This window comes from Anser anser, assembly GCF_964211835.1.
Source record: "Anser anser genome assembly, chromosome: 4".
Lineage (NCBI taxonomy): Eukaryota > Metazoa > Chordata > Aves > Anseriformes > Anatidae > Anser > Anser anser.
Genome location: NC_139724.1, coordinates 59,687,784 through 59,710,230, shown reverse-complemented (window position 1 = coordinate 59,710,230; position 22,447 = coordinate 59,687,784). Strand labels below are relative to the sequence as shown.

General features: G+C 38.0%; 1 protein-coding gene across 2 annotated transcripts; it reads left to right on the top strand.

Annotated features, from left to right (window-relative positions):
• Window positions 1-20: 20 nt before the first annotated feature.
• Window positions 21-21,389, top strand: PI4K2B (phosphatidylinositol 4-kinase type 2 beta; the record flags this gene model as incomplete). 2 transcript variants are annotated; one of them, XM_083835742.1, is made up of 10 exons in its annotated part: window positions 21-303; window positions 5,760-5,917; window positions 11,089-11,289; window positions 11,820-11,951; window positions 13,273-13,426; window positions 14,414-14,481; window positions 14,853-14,952; window positions 16,190-16,323; window positions 17,402-17,461; window positions 19,711-21,389. In XM_083835742.1, 10 exons carry the CDS (start codon window positions 21-23, stop codon window positions 19,882-19,884), a joined length of 1,464 nt encoding a protein of 487 aa, XP_083691868.1. In that variant the 3' UTR covers window positions 19,885-21,389. The 2 variants fall into 2 exon arrangements, with proteins under 2 accessions (XP_083691868.1, XP_083691869.1); XM_083835743.1 differs by lacking the exon at window positions 21-303 and adding an exon at window positions 2,946-3,283.
• Window positions 21,390-22,447: the final 1,058 nt, after the last annotated feature.

Here is a 22,447-nt window from a genome sequence, read left to right as displayed (position 1 = left end):
TGCCCGCCCCGCGGAGCCGCATGCGCCGCCCGGCTGCTCCGGCGGCCCTCCCCTGGCGGAGGCCGGGCCCGTTCCGGGTGCCGCCGAGAGGTGTCGGGCTGCTCCGCGCCGCTGCGGGCCTCCATTTCCCCTCCTCGGCTCCTCTGAGGACCGAGGTGGCGGCCGGCGGCTGCCCGGCCCTCGGGGAGCAAACCCCGAGGGAGGTAGACTTGTTGGCCGAGGAGAGCTGGCTGGGGTGTGCTTCCCCCAAAAGTTTAGCGGTAGAGAACAGCCACGTAACGCCCCCTTCGGGTGCCCCTCAGGGTAAGGAGACCCTTTTGCTCCTCAGGAGGTTTCTGCGAACAAAGTTGAGCCGTCTGTGGTAAATCAAGGTGGTGTATGCAGCCAAATTCAGGCCCGCCCTACCCGAGTCGGGCAGTTCAGCAAAAAAAAAGCAAAAATTGTGTGATAGGTAGGGAGACGTGCTGCTGGGGAAGATCCCATTTTCTTCCTTTTTGTGTTATTTGGGAAAATAGACAGGCCAGTAGAAACCTGGGACAGGCCTTGCATCTTTGCTAGGAATTGCCAGCAAAGCCTGAGCAGGCAGGAACCTTCCCACCCTTGTACTTGTCACTCCATGGGGGCTGGCAGGTTGCCCTTTGCTGTGCTGAAATAACCAGGGGCTAGCATGCAAAAAAACGAAGGGGCGCATTAAACACACAAGAGTGTTTGTTCCAGGGCTTCATATTAACCTGCCTGGTCGACTGAATTTGTTGATGAAGTCTTATCTTCTGTTTTACACTTTTAAGCTCAGGTGGCTAAATAACATGAGAAAAGTACACAGTCACGGTCTTGATTCTGTATGTTTAATTACCCTGATTAGGATCTGTCAGGTGTTTTGGCTGAGTAATCTTACACGCCTGTTTGAATTGTCAGCTGAGACTATGATTAACACAGTTTCTTACCCTTTTCAGCATAAAAGAGCTTTGCAAATTGAATTGTCCTGCTTCTTAGTCTCCATAGTCATTCTGCATTTGGACTGTTACGAGGCATTATATTGATGTTATTTTAGAAACAGAACTATTCAGCTTGTTCTTTATTTGAAAGGATCACAAGGGGGCGCTCACCTAAAGCAAAAAGTGCCCTTTGTGCATGTATTCCCTGTTGGTTTTTTTTCTGTTTGTCCCGTTCCAATGTTTTGACGTGGTGCTCAGACTGATATTATAAACAAATGAGAAGGCGGACTGTGGGCTAGAATGATAGAGACAAAAGTGTCAGCATGAGGAAAATGAGCAAACTTATTTGCATGCTCTAATTGTTAGTAATTTTAGTCCAGGTAGCTAATTGAGAGTATTAGCTACTCAGATTTAAAATTAATTGTTTGTTAATAACTATTATGGTGATGTGTATTTTGTTGAATGATGAGCTGTTGTAACATTTGAACTCTGCACCATTGAAGATGGAGGCAATGTAAAGGCTTCTTGAGATCAAAACATGGGCAAGTTACAGAATTCTCATTACAATAGATCAAAAGTAAGCATTAAGTGTGTGTACACGTACACTAGCATGTGCAGATGGATCCCTAAAGCAGAAGAAATAACTGATGAGTTATTTCGTGTTTACCTTATTCAAAAGAAATAATTCTTAAATCTTTTAGAAACCCATGGGTGAGCTGTTTAACACAATGCTAACAACTCACCCTACTGTAACTAAACCTACTGCAACTACTGTAGCTAAAGGAAGATGCATTCTTCTGTAGTGATCTGCTGAGCAAAATGTTAAGAGGTTTCTCATTTTAGTCTGACCTTTTTGTTTGCTTCATGCAGAAAATAAGCAGGATAATTTTCTGGGCTGCACATTGCATCCAGTTGTTGTATACTTCATATACTTGTTTACTGGGCATAAAATGCCTATTCATTTGGAGTCACAATTGACTGAATATGTTCATTTTGAATAGAGAGGAATGGAAACAGAAATGTAAATGTGAACAGATTTTAACAAATGTTACAGATACTAATAATTACATAACTAAACAACCCAACTTTGTTCCAAAGTCCACTGGCTGACAGGTAACCTGAGACAAAACAAACACAAGTGAAGTATTTCAGCGAGGCTTTATTTTGTTAGTAACCAAGCAAAGTAATTTTCTTTCCATGATCCAGGTAATGTACAGAATGAATCATTATGGCATGAATAATTATGAGAATAATGAATAATAAATACACACAATTGTTTTAGCTGAGAACTGCCTCGCTCCTGGTACAGCCCAGAATCTCAGTTCTGTAAAGGTACTCCAAGTATGTGTTTTTGTGCCTTACTTCACTAATGCCTCTGAGTGCTGTGCTGAGGAAGGGTGCCCTTGTATAGGGAAATGTAGGAGGCTGCGTCCAGGTCACAGTTTGGTGCAGTCTGATGGGTTTCACTTCAGTGAATACTTTACTGAATTCTTCCAGTTAGAGCGTGTCAGGACGGTTGTGGGAAGGTGCAAACAATTATGATACGCTGGTGTTGTTTTCCCTCATTGCTTTTCCGCCTCCCTTTGGAAGTTGCACTCTGTGGCCTGTGCAGAACATCTTGTAAGGTGGGAGAGGAGCTGGGGAGCGGGAATTGGTGTCCAGGAACCAATCCAGCTTCGGATTTGGAGCTAAAGAAGACGTTTCAGGGCTGTTTTGTTGCGTGACCAGCGTTTTGAGGCCGGCAGGTGCGACTTCCCCGAGAAGCACCGCGCAGCGCTGCACCCCAACACCCCGCGCTGCCTCACAGCGCCGTTTCCCTAGCACCTGCCGCTGCCCCAGCACCCTGCGGGCAGCTCCCCCCTCCAGATAACCTACAGCGGGACCCTCCCCGCCCCCGCGCGGTTTCCCGAGCACTGTTTCACCACAGCACCCGCAACCCCCGGGCCTTGAGGCGGCCGCAGGGGGCTCCCGCAGCCGCCCTCAGCCCCCTCGGGCGGCGGGGGCGGGCAGCGCGCATGCGCGGCGCGGCGGCGGGCCCGGCGGTGGCGGCGAGGCCGCCATGGGGCGCGGCGGAGGGGCCTGAGCCCGGCGGCGCCTCCCCCGTCCCCGTCCCCTCATGGCGGAGCCCGAGGAGCCGCTGCTGCGCCTCGCCGAGCCGCCGCCTCACGCCGGGCCGCCAGCGGTAGTCAGAGCAGCGCCCGGCGGGGCCGTCAGGCTGTGCGGGGAGCCGCGGGAGGAGGAGGACGACGAGGAGGAGGAGGAGGAGGAGGAGGAAGGCGCCGAGGGGGATGGCGAGGAGGAGCCCCTCCTGCGGCCCTCCTGGGGCAGGGAGCCCCGCCGCGCCGCAGGTACGTGCCGGCACCCAGCGGGGGCTGCGGGCGGCCCCGGCACCCTTCCGACGTTTGTCTTCCGTGAATTTCTCTGCTTGCCGTGTCTCCGAATCCCACCTCGAAGAGGGAGAGGATTGGGGGGGGGTAAAAACCCAGAAACGCGCGGGCTCAGTTATGAAACTGGAAAGCATGAGCACGGCTGGTGGCCAGTGTTAAGTATTTGTGCCAGGTGATAACCTACACAACCGTTGTTTGCTGCTTCTCCTCAGACTTTCAAGCTTTCTGCTGCCCTATGGCTTTGCAAACAGGTGTGCACCTAGGGGTTAGCTCTTCTAAGAAAGGTTTGTGGCATTGACTAGCATTTGTTGTTCTAATCATAAGTAGGATTTCTTGCCAGAGACAGGTTTAAAAAGAAAGTTTCTTTTGCAAGAGTAGTTCATTGTAAAAACAACCAACCAACCCTTCCCCACCAATCTGAGCAAAATAAACTATGCTAGTAACTTTTCCTTGGTAGCCATAGGGAGTTTTTGCTAGCATAATGTGTTTAAACATAAGGAAAAAAAAAAGAAAAAAATATTACGTAACGCTTCAGAGTGGAGACGAGAGCCATGTGTCTTGCCCTGCTGGGGCAATAAGGATGGTGAATGCAGAGCTCTTGGGATCTGCCCAAGACCATGTAAGAAAGTCTCAGAGCAGCATCTTTTCTCTCAGTCTCGTTTCCCTGTCCTCGCCTTCTCTGTCTGTCAGACACTTGTAGGTGCAGGAGTCTTTCCTGCTGTTGCCTGGGTCACGTGGAACAAATGCACCAGGTGTTATGCATGATTATTACAACACTGAGACTGTCTCGTAATACGATTATGGTCAGAACATGCATAGGAAGAGATGGAATTGGTTGAAGGGACAACCCTTACTAATGTTAAGAGAGTGTAAAGGAAGTTTAGTGTTACAGGAATTGTCGTGCTACACTGACAAAATATATTGGTTTAGCTTATGTCATTGCTAGCTTGATGGAAGAACAGGTTGAAGTGTACACTTGGGTGACAGCCCTGGTGTCCTTGGGATGTCTTCTTCGTTCAAACACAGCAGCTTCACAGCCTCAGACCTCGTGTGAACTAACTTGAGAACAGTTAGATGGACAGTTAGACTGTGGGGGTGAGCCCTGGTCTCCCGGATGGGGGTTTACTCGAAAGAGTCATTTTCACAGCTGTTGCAAGAAGAACCTTGAACACTCAACAACTTTAAGTTCAGAGACTGTACTAGAAACAAGAAGTGAATGTTACATGTTTTCACAGTGGAAAATTTGATTATTTTAATCCTTGAAGAAGGAAACCAACTTGGAAGACTCTTCCACTTTCAGCAGACACCGGTTCTGAGTAAAGTGGCATATTTTCACTTGGGGACTATTGGTAAACTGGAAGGAAACTTCTTAAAACTGCCAACGTCCTTCTTTTCAGCCATATGTTTTTGTACGCCCCCGTCGCCGTAGTGATGGCTTTCTAGTAGCACAGTAGCAACACAAACAAATCCTGTGTTTCAAATATTTTTTCTTGAGCATACAGCATAATATTTTTTTTTTTATTTTTAATTTAATACATTCTTCCTGCAGTTATATTTCATTTAAGAAGACACATGACTGAAGAATATATTCCCCGAGACAGTAAGGATTCTTATGGTTACAGGTTCTGGGGTTAATGTCAAGGAATTAAAAACTGACCTCTGAGAAAGCTAGCCTAAAGATATGTTGCAGAAATCTTCAGTTTAAAAACTTGCACACAAAAAAATTGGAAAAAGTTTTAAGAGTAACACAAGTATTAACACCTACCAACTGCTTTTCTAGTTAATTTTCTAAATGTCCCTTATCTACATAGAGCTGATCTTTTTGTCAGTGTGCAAAGAAGTTCTACAAGTGGTGGTGCTTTAATGCTGGAATGGTGCTGGCATGCCATGCGTGACTGGGATGTGGATGCCACTTGTCAGCTCTACGTGTAGCATACTGCTTTGTGAATAGCATTGTTGTGTCTTAGGAGCAGTTAGTGAACGTGCTAGCCAAGCTGAGAGCTGAATGATGTGATACCATCCTAGTAGTGGTTAATGGACAAGTTTACTTTGTTAGCTTTTTCTACAGAGGAACAGGAATCTTAATAAAAGTGATATGTAAATCTTTAGTGCATTCATGTATCTTTTATGGGTATTTTTGATTTTTTTTTTTTAGGCTTCATTATGTAAATAAATTTTTAAAAAATCATTGGAAAGTATAAACACTTTGCAAGGGTAGTCTCAAATGTTGTAAAAATGTTGTAGATCTGGCTGAGGTTTATTAGATGTGGGTAAATCAGTGGGCAAGCTTGCACTGATTTAATGGGCTGGATTTTTCAGTCTGCTATTGACAAAGCATTAGCAGGGAAAGCTATTAGTTCTTCTGTGTGTTTACTTACGTTGTTATTCATTCTTAGTACAAATTGCACTTAAAATTGCTTATTTCCTTATTTTTCAGGGCATACAGGACACGCTGTTGATATGAATACGTTTTTAGATGATCCAGAATTTGCAGAAATCATTCTGAGAGCAGAGCAAGCTATAGAGTGTGGAGTTTTCCCAGAAAGAATCTCTCAAGGATCCAGTGGGAGCTACTTCGCTAAGGACCCAAAAGGGGTGAGCAAAATATTTCAAATTCAGAGACTCTAACACTTAATTTAAAATGAAACTTATAAATTCCTTTTGAATTGAAAGCCTTTTACCTAAGTTCCTTAGTACTTTATGGTATGCCAAAATCTATGTTGGAAAAGTCAGCACAAGTAAATATTTGGACTTCACTTATGCTGCAAGATGTTAGAAATGTAAATAACTGTTGTTTCTCTGTTGCAGTTCTATCATGATTTGGATGATCTGCACCAGAGAAATATGGAGGAAATAAAAGGGTCTCTTTAACCTCTGAAAACAATTCGGGGATTTTTTTTTTTTGTGCAGAATCTAACATTTTGTTCTCTGTATACTTCTATGGATTTTGTTTTGAAACAACCGAGCTTCTAATTTGGGTGCTGTTTAGAGTTCTTTAGCAAGCCTTCTATGTTTTTATCTATTCTTTGTAGATTGTCTTATATTTAAGATGGTTTTGTTTCTTTGCTCCTATATGATTGGTAGACTGGCAAGATGAGTGATACAACCAAATCTGCCTTTTTACTTATACTTGTCTGCTAAATCTTAACTTGGTAGTTTTTGTTTCCCTTTCTTTCCCTTAGTACTAAATGGTACCTGAAATAGGTATGGTACCATCAAAGAGGTGACAAAGAAGTTAGTTACCTGAACAGATTGCTTGAAAAGTAACATTTGGGTAGAATTCTTTAATAAGATGACATACTTCTTCACACTTCAGACTTACTTTCACACTGTTTTCTTTAAATCAGAAATACTTTGCTTACGGACCTGTTCTAAAGAGTGGAGGACTCCAAAACATTTTCAGCAACTACCAAAAAGACCGGTCCCTATACCTTTGATTTGTTTTATCCAATTTTATTTTAAGTTCCATCAACAATCTTTGGTTTTAGGTAGATGTAGATGTTTGTTAATTCTGAGATCCTAGTCGAGGTGGACATGGAAGCTGTAACACTTCAAGTGCCTAGGTTTTCAGAACGCCTTCGAGATCACTTCCTGCATCTCCAGAAAGGTCATTTCCCATTTGTTTAGGGATTATCTTTATTTTTGTTTTAGTTTTTATTCATATTGTTGGTCAGTACAGAATATATTCCTGTTCTGCCACTTACTTTTCATAGATGTCCAGCTTGTTTTAATGCCAGATTTCCGATGATGGCATTTACGCTTTTGAGTCAGTGATTGCCTGACTTAATTCAAATAAATATGTGAATAACTTATGTTGTGTTCTCATTCTAAATTTATTGCTAATGTACAGTGGTAGAACTACCTCTAGAAGATGCAAGAACTGCATGTTATAGTTCAGACTCTAGTGTTCCAGGAACATTTGTTAGCAGTGAACCCTCTCATCCTACTGGAGGAGACTCTAAGTAGGTTGGGAGGGAGGAGGTCTCTCTTTTTGAAAGTGGAAGAATAAAATGTTTTTTTCTCTAATCAGTTTATGGGATTCTTGCTTATGCCTAGAATGCTGTTTTTATGAAAGCTTGTTCAGTTTCATTAGTTTTTTTAACTTCAAGTCCCTTCTCTACTTCATTAGTTTAGTTCTTTGTCAGTTTTCAGCTTGTATATTTAAAATATGCATTTTCAAGTAGTATACTATTTTTGAAGAGATTTTTAAATTAAGATTACATTTTAGAATTTTTTTCCTGGTGTATATTAATCAAGTAAGGAAGCAGATACTTGTCTAATACTTTTAAAGAATTTATTGCTTAACTTGCTTCTACAGTGTTATGCTAAAAATGTTTTCAATCTGCTTAAGTGGAGTTTTCTTAATGCTGTGCAATCAAAGTGTCTTATTCTTTGAAAGTTAGGGCCAATAGGGCTAGAAAAGTCATTCTTGTTGTGTATCTCCATGTGTGTAAATATCTTTGAGGAGATGCTTGAGGCTCACAGTGTCCAGGAGCTAATGAGAACGTAAGCATTGTTTTTGTAACCATAGTATTATGGATGGAGCACCTTGTTTCTATGTTTCTTATGTGGTGATTCTGTTGGTTTTATTTCTGTTTTGCAGTGGGGTGTTGGTTTTGTTCCTGGGAGTGACTTGCTCACCTCTCCCCACTTCATACAGGTCATTGTTTTGAATGTGTCTAGGAGAAGTGAAGACTTAAACTAAAAATTTGGTGATTTTTTTTTTTTTTAGTGGAGGCCAGAAAGATTTCATTGCAAAATATGAAAGTATTTACTACCATGACTGAGAATAATACTGAATTCCTAGCTTACTTTGAATTTTGCTTTTGTTCTTCGCGCTTAGACCTTACCTAAATTTGTTATCCTTATTAAAGGTCTGATTAAAAAATATCATTTTGCCAGTACTGTGACTCCCATTTGTAGAATGGATTTCACGTCCTGTTTGACGGAGTGTTGCATCATCCTACTTCAGACCAGTTTTGTGACTTGCTTTCTCCTACTCTTCTTGAGTAATCTTCTCGTTATGTGGGAAAGAGCTTATTAAAAGACGCAGTCAGCCTTCTTACTGGTCAGCTTCTGCACTGTTTACCCACGCTAATACCAGCTTAGAGCTAAGACGTTGCCACTAGGTCATCTTACTGATTTGATTCTTCCAGAAATACAAAACTAAAATTGTCTAATTAAAATTATCACCTTTGTGTATTTTATTGGCATAGTTCTATACTGATAAGCAGCAGTTCAGTACTTGAGCAGCACTCTTGCTGAAATGATGAATATTTCTGCATTCATTGCTCACTGTGTAACCAGGAAAGAAAAAGAGATCGTCTGCTGCAAACACAAACTCTTCTGCAAGGTGTTTCTGACCATCCAGCTCTTGGCTAACTGGTAATGTCAATGGAGCCTGTCTAGAAATTGGTTTCGGCTTGCACAATGAAGGCTGGCCTGCTGGGCTGTCTGCTTACTGAGCTGTCTGGTTTTACTCCGGTCCTCAACATCAGTGGCTCTGAAAAATTTATCATGGCTCAAACTTCAGGGAAAACTTGAAAACCATATCTCGATTTGATGCTACAGCACAGCGTGGTCCAGGCGAGTACTGGAACGAGCTAAGCTCCTTCTTAGAACGTTCAGTTTGCGGGAAGTGTTACCCAGAGAGTGACTCAGAAAGGAGATCATGAATGGCTTGGCATATACTAACACGTACACCACTGCGTCTCTGGGAAACAGAAAGCTGCTAGCTTTGTTTTGAGCAGGCAGGTACGTGTGATTCAACAGGAATACTTAAATAACTTCTTAACAATTCTAAACCTAACGTTGGGGTTTTGACTAAAGTAGTATACCAAGTATATTCAGTTTCCAAAGCATTGTGACTTTTTAAAAAGGCCAATTACTGATGTATTATGTGCAGAGAACATAGGTTTGCATCCCGGACTGTCATGTCACAGAGAATGCTTATTGTAAACATAAAAGCCTTTTGTGGAGGCCTAAATGGAATAGTAAATGTTTCCTTGCATAGAATTTGCTTGCAATTCTAAAGATACTCTTCGAATCACAGATAGCAGCATGTTGAAAACATAAGAGAACTTTTGTCACTATGTTTCCTCTTGATAGGAAGCTTATTTTATAGGATGAATGCAACTAGTGATATTTTGTAACTCTTTGTTCTGGTAGTTGATGGGATGACTCCAACCAGATGGGCAGGACAGGTGCTGTACTAGTGTCTGGTGGCTTGGGTACTGTTTACAAATGGAATGAAGCAAATTCCCTGTAGCTAATTTTGTCCAAAGCGGGATTAAAGGCAGGTCCAGAACAACTAGCTAGTTCATCTCCATAATCTAGCAGAACTGGCAGTTCATGGAGAAGGATGCTAGTTTCTGACAGCCAGCAAATTTATTTATGACTTGTAGTGTTAAACAGCTACGAAAACTGTGGTATGGCTACCGTCAATGTTTGGTTTATTTAGAGAGTCACGTTTTTTTGGTAAAGATTCAGAAAAATTAATATGTGAAAATATTTTAAATGGTTGTTTTCAATATTTATTAGATAGGACCATTAGGCTAGAGTTTATCACACGTAATTGGAAGGTTATCTATTTCAGTGTAATAAGAATCTTGCGGTTTGAAGTTAACAAATATAGAATCATGTGTAGGAGGCACCTTGAGAAATCATCTCTTTAAGACAATCGTGCTTTACAGCACAGGCATTAACAGGATTCCTGATGAATGCATGGCTAACATGTTCTTAGTGGCATCCTGTTTTGGAGACAGCACAACCCAGAAGTTTGTTCCGGTCTGGTTCAAGAGAGTTTTGCTTTGTATTTTATCTGCTGGGTTTTAAGCATATGATTTCTTGTTTCATTAACAGTAAATGTGTTGTTTGTTTCTCTATAGCAAGCTGTTGCATGGTTCATTTTGTGTCCCATTTTCTGTTCTTTAGACTAAACAACCTCAGTTCATACAGTCTTTCATTATTCACATTTTTCTGCTTATGCTCATTGTTTTCTTCAATTTTCTCCAGTTAGTTCACAGATTTCTTGAAGCATAATGTCCAAAATTGAACACAGCACTTTGAGTAATTTTAACCTTTGGCTCAATGTCTCCAATGAAAATAGTGGCTGATAGTATGAATTGTCAGCTTTGAGTCAAGGAATCTACAGCAGTAGTAAATTACACCACTCTTTGGAATTGCAAAGTGCAGTTTTTTATTTTGATCTATTCTAACTAAAAGCAGTAAATAAAATGAATACAAAATATAAAATGTAACACTTGATTATTTGCATTCTGTATATTTGTTGCTTTCCTGGAGCCATTTTGTCTCTGTCTCAAATATCTAATGAATTTGGAATATCTAATCAATCAATCAGGCTGAAACTGCTTTTTGAAGCTACTTTTAAAAGCTCTTTTCTATTTTAAAATGCAGTCCTTTTTAATTTTGTAAAACTAGTAAATGTTAGCTGGTTTTGATTTTCTGTTATGAAGAGTTTAATTTGAATTTGTGCTGCTTCTAGAAAAGCGTTCAGTGATGCATCTATTTGATATATCTTTTATTAGATCTATTATTATTATCTTTTTATTATTTATTAGATCTATATTATTATCTTTTTATATATCTTTTGTTAGATCTAGTTTTATGATGTTATCTAAAAAGAGCAATTGTAAAATGCAATGGTTAGTATTTAAAATCATTTTGAAAACTTTTTAACTGAAAGTATTGGTTAATATTTTGCAACTTAAAGCATTCATAGTTTAATTTTATATTATTTATCCTAGAAAACTATTGGAGTATTCAAACCAAAATCTGAAGAGCCTTATGGACATCTAAATCCAAAATGGACCAAATATTTTCACAAGATTTGTTGTCCTTGCTGCTTTGGCAGAGGCTGCCTCGTTCCAAATCAGGGATATCTCTCTGAAGCTGGTGCCTATCTTGTAGATGACAAGCTGGGGCTAGGAGTTGTACCCAAAACTAAGGTAAAAGTTCAAATATATAAATTATTGAATGCAAATATACAGTCACAGATGTGTCAGTCTCTGGACTGTGGTTGTGAAGACATCTTTGTGTATCATGCATTAGCCCTGAGTCAATTACAGACTACTGCAAGTCCTAGTGCACAGTGGTTTAGCGTAGAAACAGTGACTGTATGTTTTTGGTTTTACAGGGTAAGTCTGAGAGCTTAATTCTTTTTTTTTTTTTTGAACTACTTTAGCTTTTAGTATTTTCTTCTATTTTTGTGCTTTGTAATTTGGTGTGAAGTATCAGGATTACAAAAGGCAGCATATAAAGATTCCAATTTAAATGTATTTCATCACATTTCTGTTTGGGATATGTAAAATCACAAATATTCACCTTTTCCTATAAAACTTGCCTGTTGGAAATGCCTGATGCTTCCTTTTTGCTTTCTTTGCAACTGAGCATAAAATTTTCTGTTAATCTGTAAATAAAATGATAAAGAACTGTGCTGTTTTTAACATTTGTAATGGCTATGTTTTCATATTTTAAGGTTGTCTGGCTTGTCAGTGAGACCTTTAATTACAGTGCAATAGATCGTGCAAAGTCAAGAGGAAAAAAATACGCTTTAGAGAAAGTGCCAAAAGTTGGTAAAAAATTTAATCGAATTGGACTACCTCCTAAGGTAAGATTAAAGATAAGTGATCTGTGTGTTTCCTTTCTCATACAAAACCTTGAATAATAAAAAAAACATCAACAGTAGAAGAAAAAGCTTGTTGCCTATTTAAAAATTATTTCTGAATGATTGATGGGTGATATAACTGTTACTAGGCAAAATCTGACCACTCTTACAGCATTTCTTCTCTTAGACTATATTTATGATCTAACCGTTTTTATATCAGTTTGCAGGCTAGCTTTTCTGTTGGAGGAGAAAAGCACATTAAAATATTGTACCTCCCTCTTTCTGCTTTTCTTGACTGTTTAGTGACATTCCCTTCAGTGTCTTTTTTTATATTGCATAATTGTTTCTCCCATTGGTATTTATCTAATTCTTTCGTATTTCCTAAATCTTTCTCTCCCTTCTATTTGTTTTTCTTCTTTCAGGTATCCTACTGTTGCGTTCATCCTACCTTCCTTCTTGCGTACATTACTTCACTGACAAAAACCTCTCATCTTTCTTGTATCCCCAGAACCTCACCACAGTGTCTACTCCTAATCTTTAAAAACACAGATTATGTACAGCTCTGGTACTTGTCATTTCAAGCAATTTTGATTCATGTGACACATGTTATGCAAGCTGGTATCAGCATGGTTACTCGACACACTGTATATTCATCCACATCTCAGCATGTGTGCATCTATCTGCATTTTATGTCTCAAATTTAATCCCTCTTTTCAATTTTAATCTTGAGCATCTTTGCTGTTGCCCACACATATGGAGTCTATTCAGTCTGTAGTTTTCTTCCTTGGACTCTTGGGAAATGTATTTCAGGCATTTCATGCAAAAAGTATCTGTCTTGAAAAAAAAGTAACCAAAGCTGCTGGTCTCATCAATGAACATATAAGCTTTTCAGAGAGGAAGATTTTTCTGCTGTAAATTTTGGTGAGTTTCCTATGAACCGGTGAACCAACTGTTCCCAATGAAAGGGAATAGATTGTATTTCTTCCTCTTTACTTGAAGTATTGCTCATAATACCAGACGTTCATTTATGTTGGTTTGTCCGGCTATGCTTTGTTCCTGGTAAACTCATTGAGTATTTAAACACATTAAGAAACAAACCAAACAAAAAAAAAAATCCTAATGATAGATTTATTTTTTTTTACGAATTTAGGAGTGAAAAAGAAAACAATCTTTTTTTTATATGTATATCACTCCTGCTAGGTGGTGTAATATTTCCAGTGTTCTGTACTTTGAAAGGATATCATCAATTTTTCTGTTAAAGATAAAATTATTTAAATGGACCTATGTGGGAGTGTTTTCCAAATACAGTTTTTTAATGTTTCAGGTTGGCTCCTTCCAGCTGTTTGTTGAAGGATATAAGGAAGCTGACTACTGGCTCAGGAAGTTTGAAACTGATCCTTTACCTGAAAACACACGGAAAGAATTCCAGTCACAGTTTGAAAGACTGGTTATCTTAGATTATGTCATCAGAAATACAGGTATCATACTGTCCTGCAGTATGTCCCTATTCTCTTGATACAGAAATTGTAAATAATGCTGACTGAAAGCTATCAATGAAGGCGTTAATGCATTTCAAATGTTTGTCTTGCAAGTGAAGGCCAGAATGCTGCATTTAAAACTTCTTAAAAACCACAAAACTTCAGATGCAAACATTACATGTTAGAATATGACAAAATCCAAACAACTTTGTGTTGGATCAACAGCAACCTTTTGTTGGATCAACATTAAATATTAGAATGACTATATCCAAACAATGTTTTTATTTAATTTAAGAGTTCAAAAACAAATACTTCTTTCATTTCACTTCAGTTGTGTCAGTTGGCTATTAACTTGTTTCCCCAAATTAGGGTAAGGGATGATGGGGGTTCAGGAAGGATAAGAGAAGCCACAACTACCATCCCTTTTATGCTAAGCTGGATACCATTAACAGCACACTTTCACATCAGTGCAAAATGCTTTGTATTCATTGTGACCAGGCACTGAAGTACAACTGTGATGCGTATCTGTACTCCTGGGTTCATGTTTCTTTCACTCAGAGGCTGAGATTCTTCTTTTGACTTTGTAGGTGATTTATTTTTCCTCTAAGATGCAAAGGCAGTTTTATCAAAATGTTTCCTTTGTTGCTTCATCTGAGCTGTGCATCTTTAGTGTTCTTCAGGCATGCCAGCATCCGAGGATATTTCTTTATTGATGTTTTACTGTATATTCATCCAGTTAGGGAACCTAAAGAAGTAATATATAGTTAAGAATGCTTGGTAAATTTTCAGTCATTCCAGCAAATCAGTTACCTCAAAGGTTTTATTAAAGGTAAAACGTGTTGATTTGGGGGGGAGGGGTTGTGTGTGAACAGTTTTGCCTGACTCCTTTGGTAAATCCTCAGTTTACAATATTAGTCTTTCTATATAATTTTAGATGCTCATTACTTTGTAAATGACATGTTGTGACATGCATTTTCTTGTTTAAAGACAGAGGTAATGATAACTGGTTAGTCAGGTACGAAAAACAAGATGATGGGCCTGATCTGTCAGATAAGGTAAGAAAATATTCTGAAACACTGAACTGTTCTGTATCTTGTTCTTGCCTGGGATTAAGTAAATGGCTTTAATCCTGGTACATAGTCTTAAGAAATCTGATACTGCAAATTATTCTAGGCAAAGTGAGTGGAAAAGCTATTTGGATTAGACTAGCCTGAATAGAGAGAGCACTGCTGGAAGTTATTTTTGTGCTTTTTTTCTTTACTAGTTTGGACTATTAGTAATAAAACTGTCTGCTGTTTCTTAAGTACATTTTACATTTCTACATTTCTACAGCTATTCCTGTGCTGCTTATCTTGTACTTGTATTTTAATGTATATCACTATTTTTGTAAGCACATAAGCATCCCTTTGAAATATTCCTTCCCTAGGATATCCAGTGGACTGTAGCTGAAGAATCTACTATTAAAATTGCTGCAATTGACAATGGATTAGCTTTTCCTTTTAAGCATCCTGATGAGTGGAGGGCGTGTAAGTGTTGCATTCTTCAATAATTTGGGGGGAGTAACTTCTAAATAAGTATTTGCAGTCTGGTTTCATAGTTTTTTACTATTATAACCCATCACTGTAGTTATATATCGAATCTTTAAATAATAGCATACTTTACTTCAGAAAGTTAGCAATGAATTGTATTTCTGCAGTGGCATATGCAGTTTCATCCTTGTTAATGTGTGTTTTTGTTAACCCTTAAAACTGTGTAAACTGGTAGTGGAACTGAAAAAATACCAGTGTTTCTCACATTTTTCTCTTAATGTCATATAAAATGACTCGAGTGTAAGGATATACAACTTGTCTCTCTAATGGCAAATTTTCTATTTCAAAAGTATTTTAAGGGTATTGTTTTAAGTGAATAAGCAGACAATCTGCATGTTATTTTTACTCCTCTTCAGCTTTAGCTTAGTAATCTCCAGTTAATACTATGTCCAAGCAGATCGGATATTGATATTTCTAATAAATCTAGATTGCATCTGAAAACATCTCTGACTACTTAGAGTTTAGAGGGAAGTGCCTGGCGGTGCTTACAATTATTTGTCTGAACTATTAGCCAAACAGGTAATTATGACTTAAGTGTGGGCTAGTTTTGTGGGTAAAAGGCTAGCTAATTACCCCACTCACAGCTCTGCGTAGTCCTAGACATCTTGATACTCAATAGCTGCTGTCCCAAGGTATCTCTCTGCTACAGTCAATTCTGCAGACATGGCAATGCCTCCTTCCCTTAAAGGTGGTAGGAAACATGGCAATGCTTGCCTTCTCTTGAAGAAGCTGATTAATAGCAGCTACATGAAAAATTCAGAATATTTTTCTCAGTGTACTTAGAAGAAGGCATCTTAATAGAAACAAAAGACTGTTAAAAATAGGTACTTCTTTGTTCTTCAGTATAAACTGAACATCTGAAAGATTTCTGATTGTAGCCATTATTTTATTCCAGAGGAAACTGCATTACTGCACAAGGAGAAAGCCTCTACTTCTGTTTACAGTATTTAGTTATTGTTTAAACTAAATACTTAAATATGTTTTCACTGTTTGGAAAAAAGCTAAGTAGTTGCTTTTGTAGTTGCAGCCAGATGAGGTATGTGGGGTAACAGGCAATGCTGTGAAAAAGTGTGTGTTACTGAGAACTTTCAAGAGGGAACACAGCAGTGGTAAGCATTTAAAAATTTAATTTTTGCCTGTTGTTAATCTGAAAATGTGTTTTACCTACATTTAGATCCCTTTCACTGGGCTTGGCTTCCTCAAGCACAAGTTCCCTTCTCTCAGGAGACCAGAGACTTAGTTCTTCCTCGCATCTCTGATATGAACTTTGTACAGGATCTTTGTGAAGATCTTCATGAACTATTTAAGGTGAGCAGGTTACCGTGAATTTGACATTACTGAAGAACCTAACTGTTCCATTGCAATTATTAGCTGTTTTTTCTTTTTATGATTTTAACTTGTGTATGCCATGAAGCAGCTTTAACACTGGCATGGGTTTATATAATTAGAGGGAACCATCACCGTTGTGACTAATCAGCCCATCTGAACACATAATTAATTTTTATATATTTAAGTATCACATAATTAAGGCTAGTTAATTTTTATATCTCAAATATCTGTAAGGATTCCATTTAACATACCTCTATAGTGTGTATACACTTTAACTGTATTAGCCCAAGAAATCTTACATTTAATATAACTTACAGTACCTGTATACCTTTTATATGCTTAATTTTATGTACTTTTATTGTGTAAAGCTGATACTGAAATCTTGACCATTGTTATTTTAAATAAGGTTTCAAGTGAAAACTTGGTCAAATTTATTTTAAAGATACTGAAACTGTGCTACAACATTGACGTGTAATGGAATCTCCTTGTCTGAAACATTCCATAAACAATTATGTGTTTTGGTAGAGAACTTGTAAAATTCACTAATGTATCTCATGATCATTTAGATTATTCCACTTGAACGGGGTGGAAAAAAAAATATGTAATTTCAAACTTAATGAAAATGCAGCAGTAACTTCAAAGCTAGATCGTGAAATGCTGCCACTAATATTTCCATCTGACTCAGCTGCATTCAAAGTGACTCTGGGTTTTCTGTTAAACCCAGTAGAATTTGAAGGATTTAATAAAACCGGAGGAGGAAGAGGTATTCCATTTGCAGAGTAAAGGTGTGGGTCCAAGTAGTTTAGCACTGGCGTTTAATGCATAGGTAGGCCGGCTTAAGTGGTATTTATTGATATATTCTACTTTTATGATATGATAAATCATTTGTTTTCATATATGCAAATTTTCTGCAATAAGTGGACTCTTCTGAAATTTGTTGTGTTGGCAAATATGACCGTGCATAAGATGAACTTGATTAATTTGCATGCCAAACACATAGCTGAAAACAAATAGGTCATTTCCTATAGTAACTGGTTTTTTTTTGTTTTTAATAAAGACTGATAAAGGATTTGACAAGGCTACTTTTGAAAACCAAATGTCTGTTATGAGGGGGCAGGTAAGACTGCATTTCAAAAATATATATATAATTTGTCATCACTTCTCAGATGTTAATTTTTGTATCTCGGGGGTAGGGGGACACAAACTCCTATACATTTGAAAGACACTTGAAGGTCTTTTCATCTTAGACTAAATTTCTTTCTAGAGGTTGTTCTTATTGGCATATACTCAAGACAACAGCACATACTGTTTCTTTTCTTTTATAAAATATTTTCTAAAATGTAGTTGGAGGTTTGGTGTGTTTTTTTTTCGGGGGGGGGGGGGGGGCAGGGAATGGAGATGTACATACCTGTATATGCTTAGACGTATATGCTGTATAGACTGTATATGCTTAGAGATGTACATACCTGTATATGCTTAGTTAAAAAACAATCCATCAAAGAATAGTCATGAATTTGGATGGAAAAAAATGGTGTGAAATATAGGTATGTTACTAAATATGACTTAATTTTGGAGGATTAACTTCATTAAAGTTTTACAAGGAAGAAATGAGGTAATAGAATTTCTTCATCCTAGCAGATGTCAGAACCAGTGATTAGCAAAGTAACTCAGGTATTTCCAGATTAGAAATTTGGTGACAACTAAGCCTTTTTTTAAGAACACTGAAGCAAGGGAGGAAAAGGTTTTCTTCATCTCCTTGCTGCTTTAAAACTGGTGTGATGTGCTAGAAAACAAGCTTTAGCTAAAACTTTAATTCAATTCATTCTGGAGTAAGCTAGGCATAAACCAGTGATTTGTGAAAACAATTGGATGAATTAATAGTCCTTTTAGCCCTGAATTTACTGAGAGTGACTCCTGTATTCTTAAATTCAGCATGGGTACTTTAAAGCCAGACATTCACAAGTCCAGGAGTGGCTTAATCTGACTTTTTTTCCTATATCAGGAAGTGCCTTGCACAAGACTACTGTTCTTAGTCAAACATAGTCTCGGTTAACATTAGTTTTGTGTGTTGGCTAAAAGCCAACAAACCTTATTCCATTTAATTATTAATAGTTATTTTTGAAATAATTATTTGGAGAAGTTTGTGCAGTTGCTGGAAGTACGCTGAAGTATTCATCCATCTTAAACTGGGTTAAGTGGCTTTTTGTGATGAGTCGATTGGCTACAGGGAATCTGTTCTTTAAGAAAAAGCTACAGGGAAAAAAGCTAATTTCTATAATTGTGAGAGATCTAGCTAAGGATGTCTAAACTAATTTCCCCCTAAAAAGGCTGAATCTGGACGCTTTCTTCCAACGTTTTTCTTGAGGGGGATTTCAGCAGAGAATTTTAAAAAAACTTTTCTACCTTTGCAAGAATATGTCACTACAAATGATGCCTTCTAGCAATGATATTTAGACTTGCTTTTGGTGTAAAAAAAAAAAAAAAAAGTATGTTTCAAGTAAGTTTATAGAAAAAATGGATAACTACATTGATTATGAAAGAAGGTAGTAATCTTTAGTTCATGCTGTTTGGAGTGATAGCCAAAATACCTGTTAAAATACGTTGTTAAAAAAAGAAGAACCTAAATGTAAGAATGATAAAGGGCAATGTATTTTGTACGTTAGGCTTCAGGCAACTTTAAATCTGAGGAACTGAAAGTAGTTAGAAGCATGTTGTTGTGAAGCAGGGGAAAAATTCTGGGAAGAGTTTCAAACCCAACTTAAACAATTTTCAAGAATATAGCAATTATGCAACCAAGTAATGCAGACCTACAGAGGATTGCCTTAGGACTTAGGAAATGTAAGTGAAAAGAGGAGTTTCTAGAAGAGCCGATTTGCATTAAGCCATGCTAAGGAATTTCTTCAGCCATGGAAGTGTGGAATGAACAGAAGGTCAGTGAGTTGCACAAGGGAAGAGACATTGTGCCAGAGGGGAAAAAAGGGGGTTGAGATTACAGCTAATGCAAGTATGTCAGCAAAACTGAATTTGAATGCTTGCTGTAGTTTACAGTAAGGATACTATTGAACATGGAGCAAATTATCAGGGTAGGTAGTGAGCACTGAAGTTTTGGAAGTAATAATTTACTTATAGATCTGTCTATCTTCCTTTTTAAAAATTGGAAGAGGATTAACATAATAAAAGAGTAAGATAGTCAAATAGCAGTTGGATGTTATAATGTTACCAAATAAGGTATTTCTACTTGGAATTGATAAATCAATTCTGTAGAAGACTGTGTTATTGAATAAAACGAGTGACAGCTAAACCTATAAGCCTGTTAGCCACAGATTAACTTGTGTGCCCTCACCTTACCTGCTTTTACTCTTTTAGATACTAAACCTTACTCAGGCATTAAAGGATGGAAAAAGTCCCATTCAGCTTGTTCAGATGCCACGTGTGATTGTGGAGCGAAGTAGCACTGGAAGTCAGGGCCGAATTGTTCATCTGAGTAACGCATTCACACAGACCTTTCATAGCAGGAAGCCTTTCTTTTCCTCCTGGTAGCAACAGAAATATATGGGAAGAGTAAACTTCTCTAACTGTAGTAAGCTACTTCTGTGTAAAGGCTCTGCAATAATGTACTTCTGCTGTATACCAAGAGCTCCGACTGCCGACACCTCAGTACTTAAATTCTAAAAGACTTAAGAAATGTATTTTGAATGTAATAAGTTTACAATTTTTGTGTCAAAATTGTGAATTCATATGTCAGGGAATGAGAAGAACTTGTCCATACTGTATTTTTATAGGCTAATTTAATGTATTCTGAATAATACTAAAGGGAAGATGCATAGTTTGCATATGCTGAGAAACTACTTTTGAATACAACAGGAATTCTTTTTGTTTAGTATAAATGTGAGAACCTATACCCTATCAATTTCTTTTTATATGCTCTTTAAAAAAAAAAATAAGTGCAGAATGCTATCTTTGTGAAAATGCTTTTCCTTGGAATTTCTTCCTGATGTTTTAAGCTGTTTATAGATTTTTCATAGGCTAGTTACTTGAAAAAAGTCATGCACTTAAGAAAATAATAATAATAAAAAACCTGCTATGGAGACACAAGTGAAAGAAAGGGAGAAGGGAAAATATGCTTCATGTAGATTTTTTTTTTTGCACATGGGGACCAAAAATGGTTAAATAGTTTTCAGTTCAATTATAGCAAAATTCATCCCCAGTAAGTACACACAGTTTCTACTGTGACAAAATGAACTGAGTGTACATTTCAAAGGGTGAAGCTTCACCTGTAGCTTTTAGAACTCGTGTATTTAATTACACGTATGGAAAATGTGAGATTTTTGTTGTGATGAATCTATGAAGAATTGCACAATGTTACAGGTTGGATTCTCAATATGAATATAAATGTGTTCATCAGTCACCAGAGTGGTTCTTCACTGTTAATGACAGAAGCACTATTCATCTCAAAGCCTGTCTGCCTTCTGAATTTCTATTCAAACACACTATTATTTTTTGACTGGAAAAAAAAATACTGTAATACATAGAGCACAGAGACTTATAATTGGACTCTTAGCAATGTCATGCTTATTTGCCAATTTTCATTTATGTTTAAGTTGTGTCTTAAGACGTGATGGTCATGCTTCTAGATCCATGGCTTATGTTACATGATAAATATTTTGGTAATTTTCTGGACAGTGAAGACTGGGAATGGGAGAAAATTGCTGCTTTTATGAAACCTTCAGTATTTCAGACATTGCTGTATTTTGTAATTCTAAGCAATACTGTTGAACTCAAATAATAAAATGCTTGTATTTTATATAATTTTGAGTGGATGTAAATATTAATGTAGCATGTTAGCAATTCACATGATTAACTGAATTGTTTAAGCCTTAAATGTAAAACTTACTGTGCGGTGGAGTTCAAAATGAGACTGAAATGACCACCTTTATAAACTTTCCATGATTTGTTTTTATCCGAACAGTTTATTAAAATTTAAAGAAGGTATTTATGTACCAGACCTCCTACTGAAGAAAATAAATGTCATAGTTGAAAATGCACAGGTTTTTGGCTCCAGTGTTGCCTCTGTCCTGCAAAAAAAAACAGTCGTTAATTTAATTTTGTTTCAACCTTTTTTTCTATGATTCTATGATTCATACAACTTTGTGGTACCAAATATGTAGCTGTCACAGGGTGGAAGTGTTCGCTAAATTGTATCTACTGAGGTGATGTAGCTGAAGTGGCACTGCAAGGTAAGTTTAATGGCCCTGGCCCTTGTTTAGCATGCTTTGCAGTCTGTGCTGCACAGAAACGTTTCCTCGTGCCTCGCTGTACTATTTTATGGCTTTTTCGTAGTAACTGAATTATTATGACTTGGTGACCAGAACACTCGTACGTGCTCTCTAGACCTTTAAAGGCTTCATCAGGGTATTGGTGGTATAGTGGGAGAAACTGAACATGCAGCTGCAAAGCTGTATTTTGGTTTGGGGCTTTGGGCAATGCTAGGTTCCTAGGATCGCCTTGCCTAGGCAGGTGTTGTTATTTGTTTGTTTCTTTGTTTTTAATAAAAAATCAAAACTCATCTCTTCACTGTTCTTTCCACAAATCCTTCCTCGGAAGCATCTCTTCTTTAACACCTAGTTTTAATATTGCTTAGTGGAAGGTGTTGAACAGATGCTGTATGTAACCTGTTTACACAACACACCAAGCTGTGGTACCTCGATTAAAAGGAAGGAGCAAGTGAAGTTCAAAACCTTGCCAATTCTTGTTCAGTGTTGCCTCTTCTTCTGTGTGGTGTTGCTTTTTTGGTGTTTTTTTTTTTTGTAGTTCAACCAGGGCACTTATAGCATTATACCCCACTTGCAGATTTAGAAATCCTTATTGAGAGAAGGGCAGAGAAGTACAAAATCGTGATTTTTTTTCAGAACTGTTCCACAACTTGTAGCATGATTTCTGCTAAGCAGCATTTATTTGCCTTTCTGAACTCTAACGTTTAATTTTAAGGACTTTTATCTGCCTAACAGTGGCACAACGTTAGTAAGAGGGCGGTTTCGGCAGAAGCATCAGCTTGACGTAAAGCGCGGTCGGGGCGTGTTTCTTTTGAAGGGGGAGGAGTTGC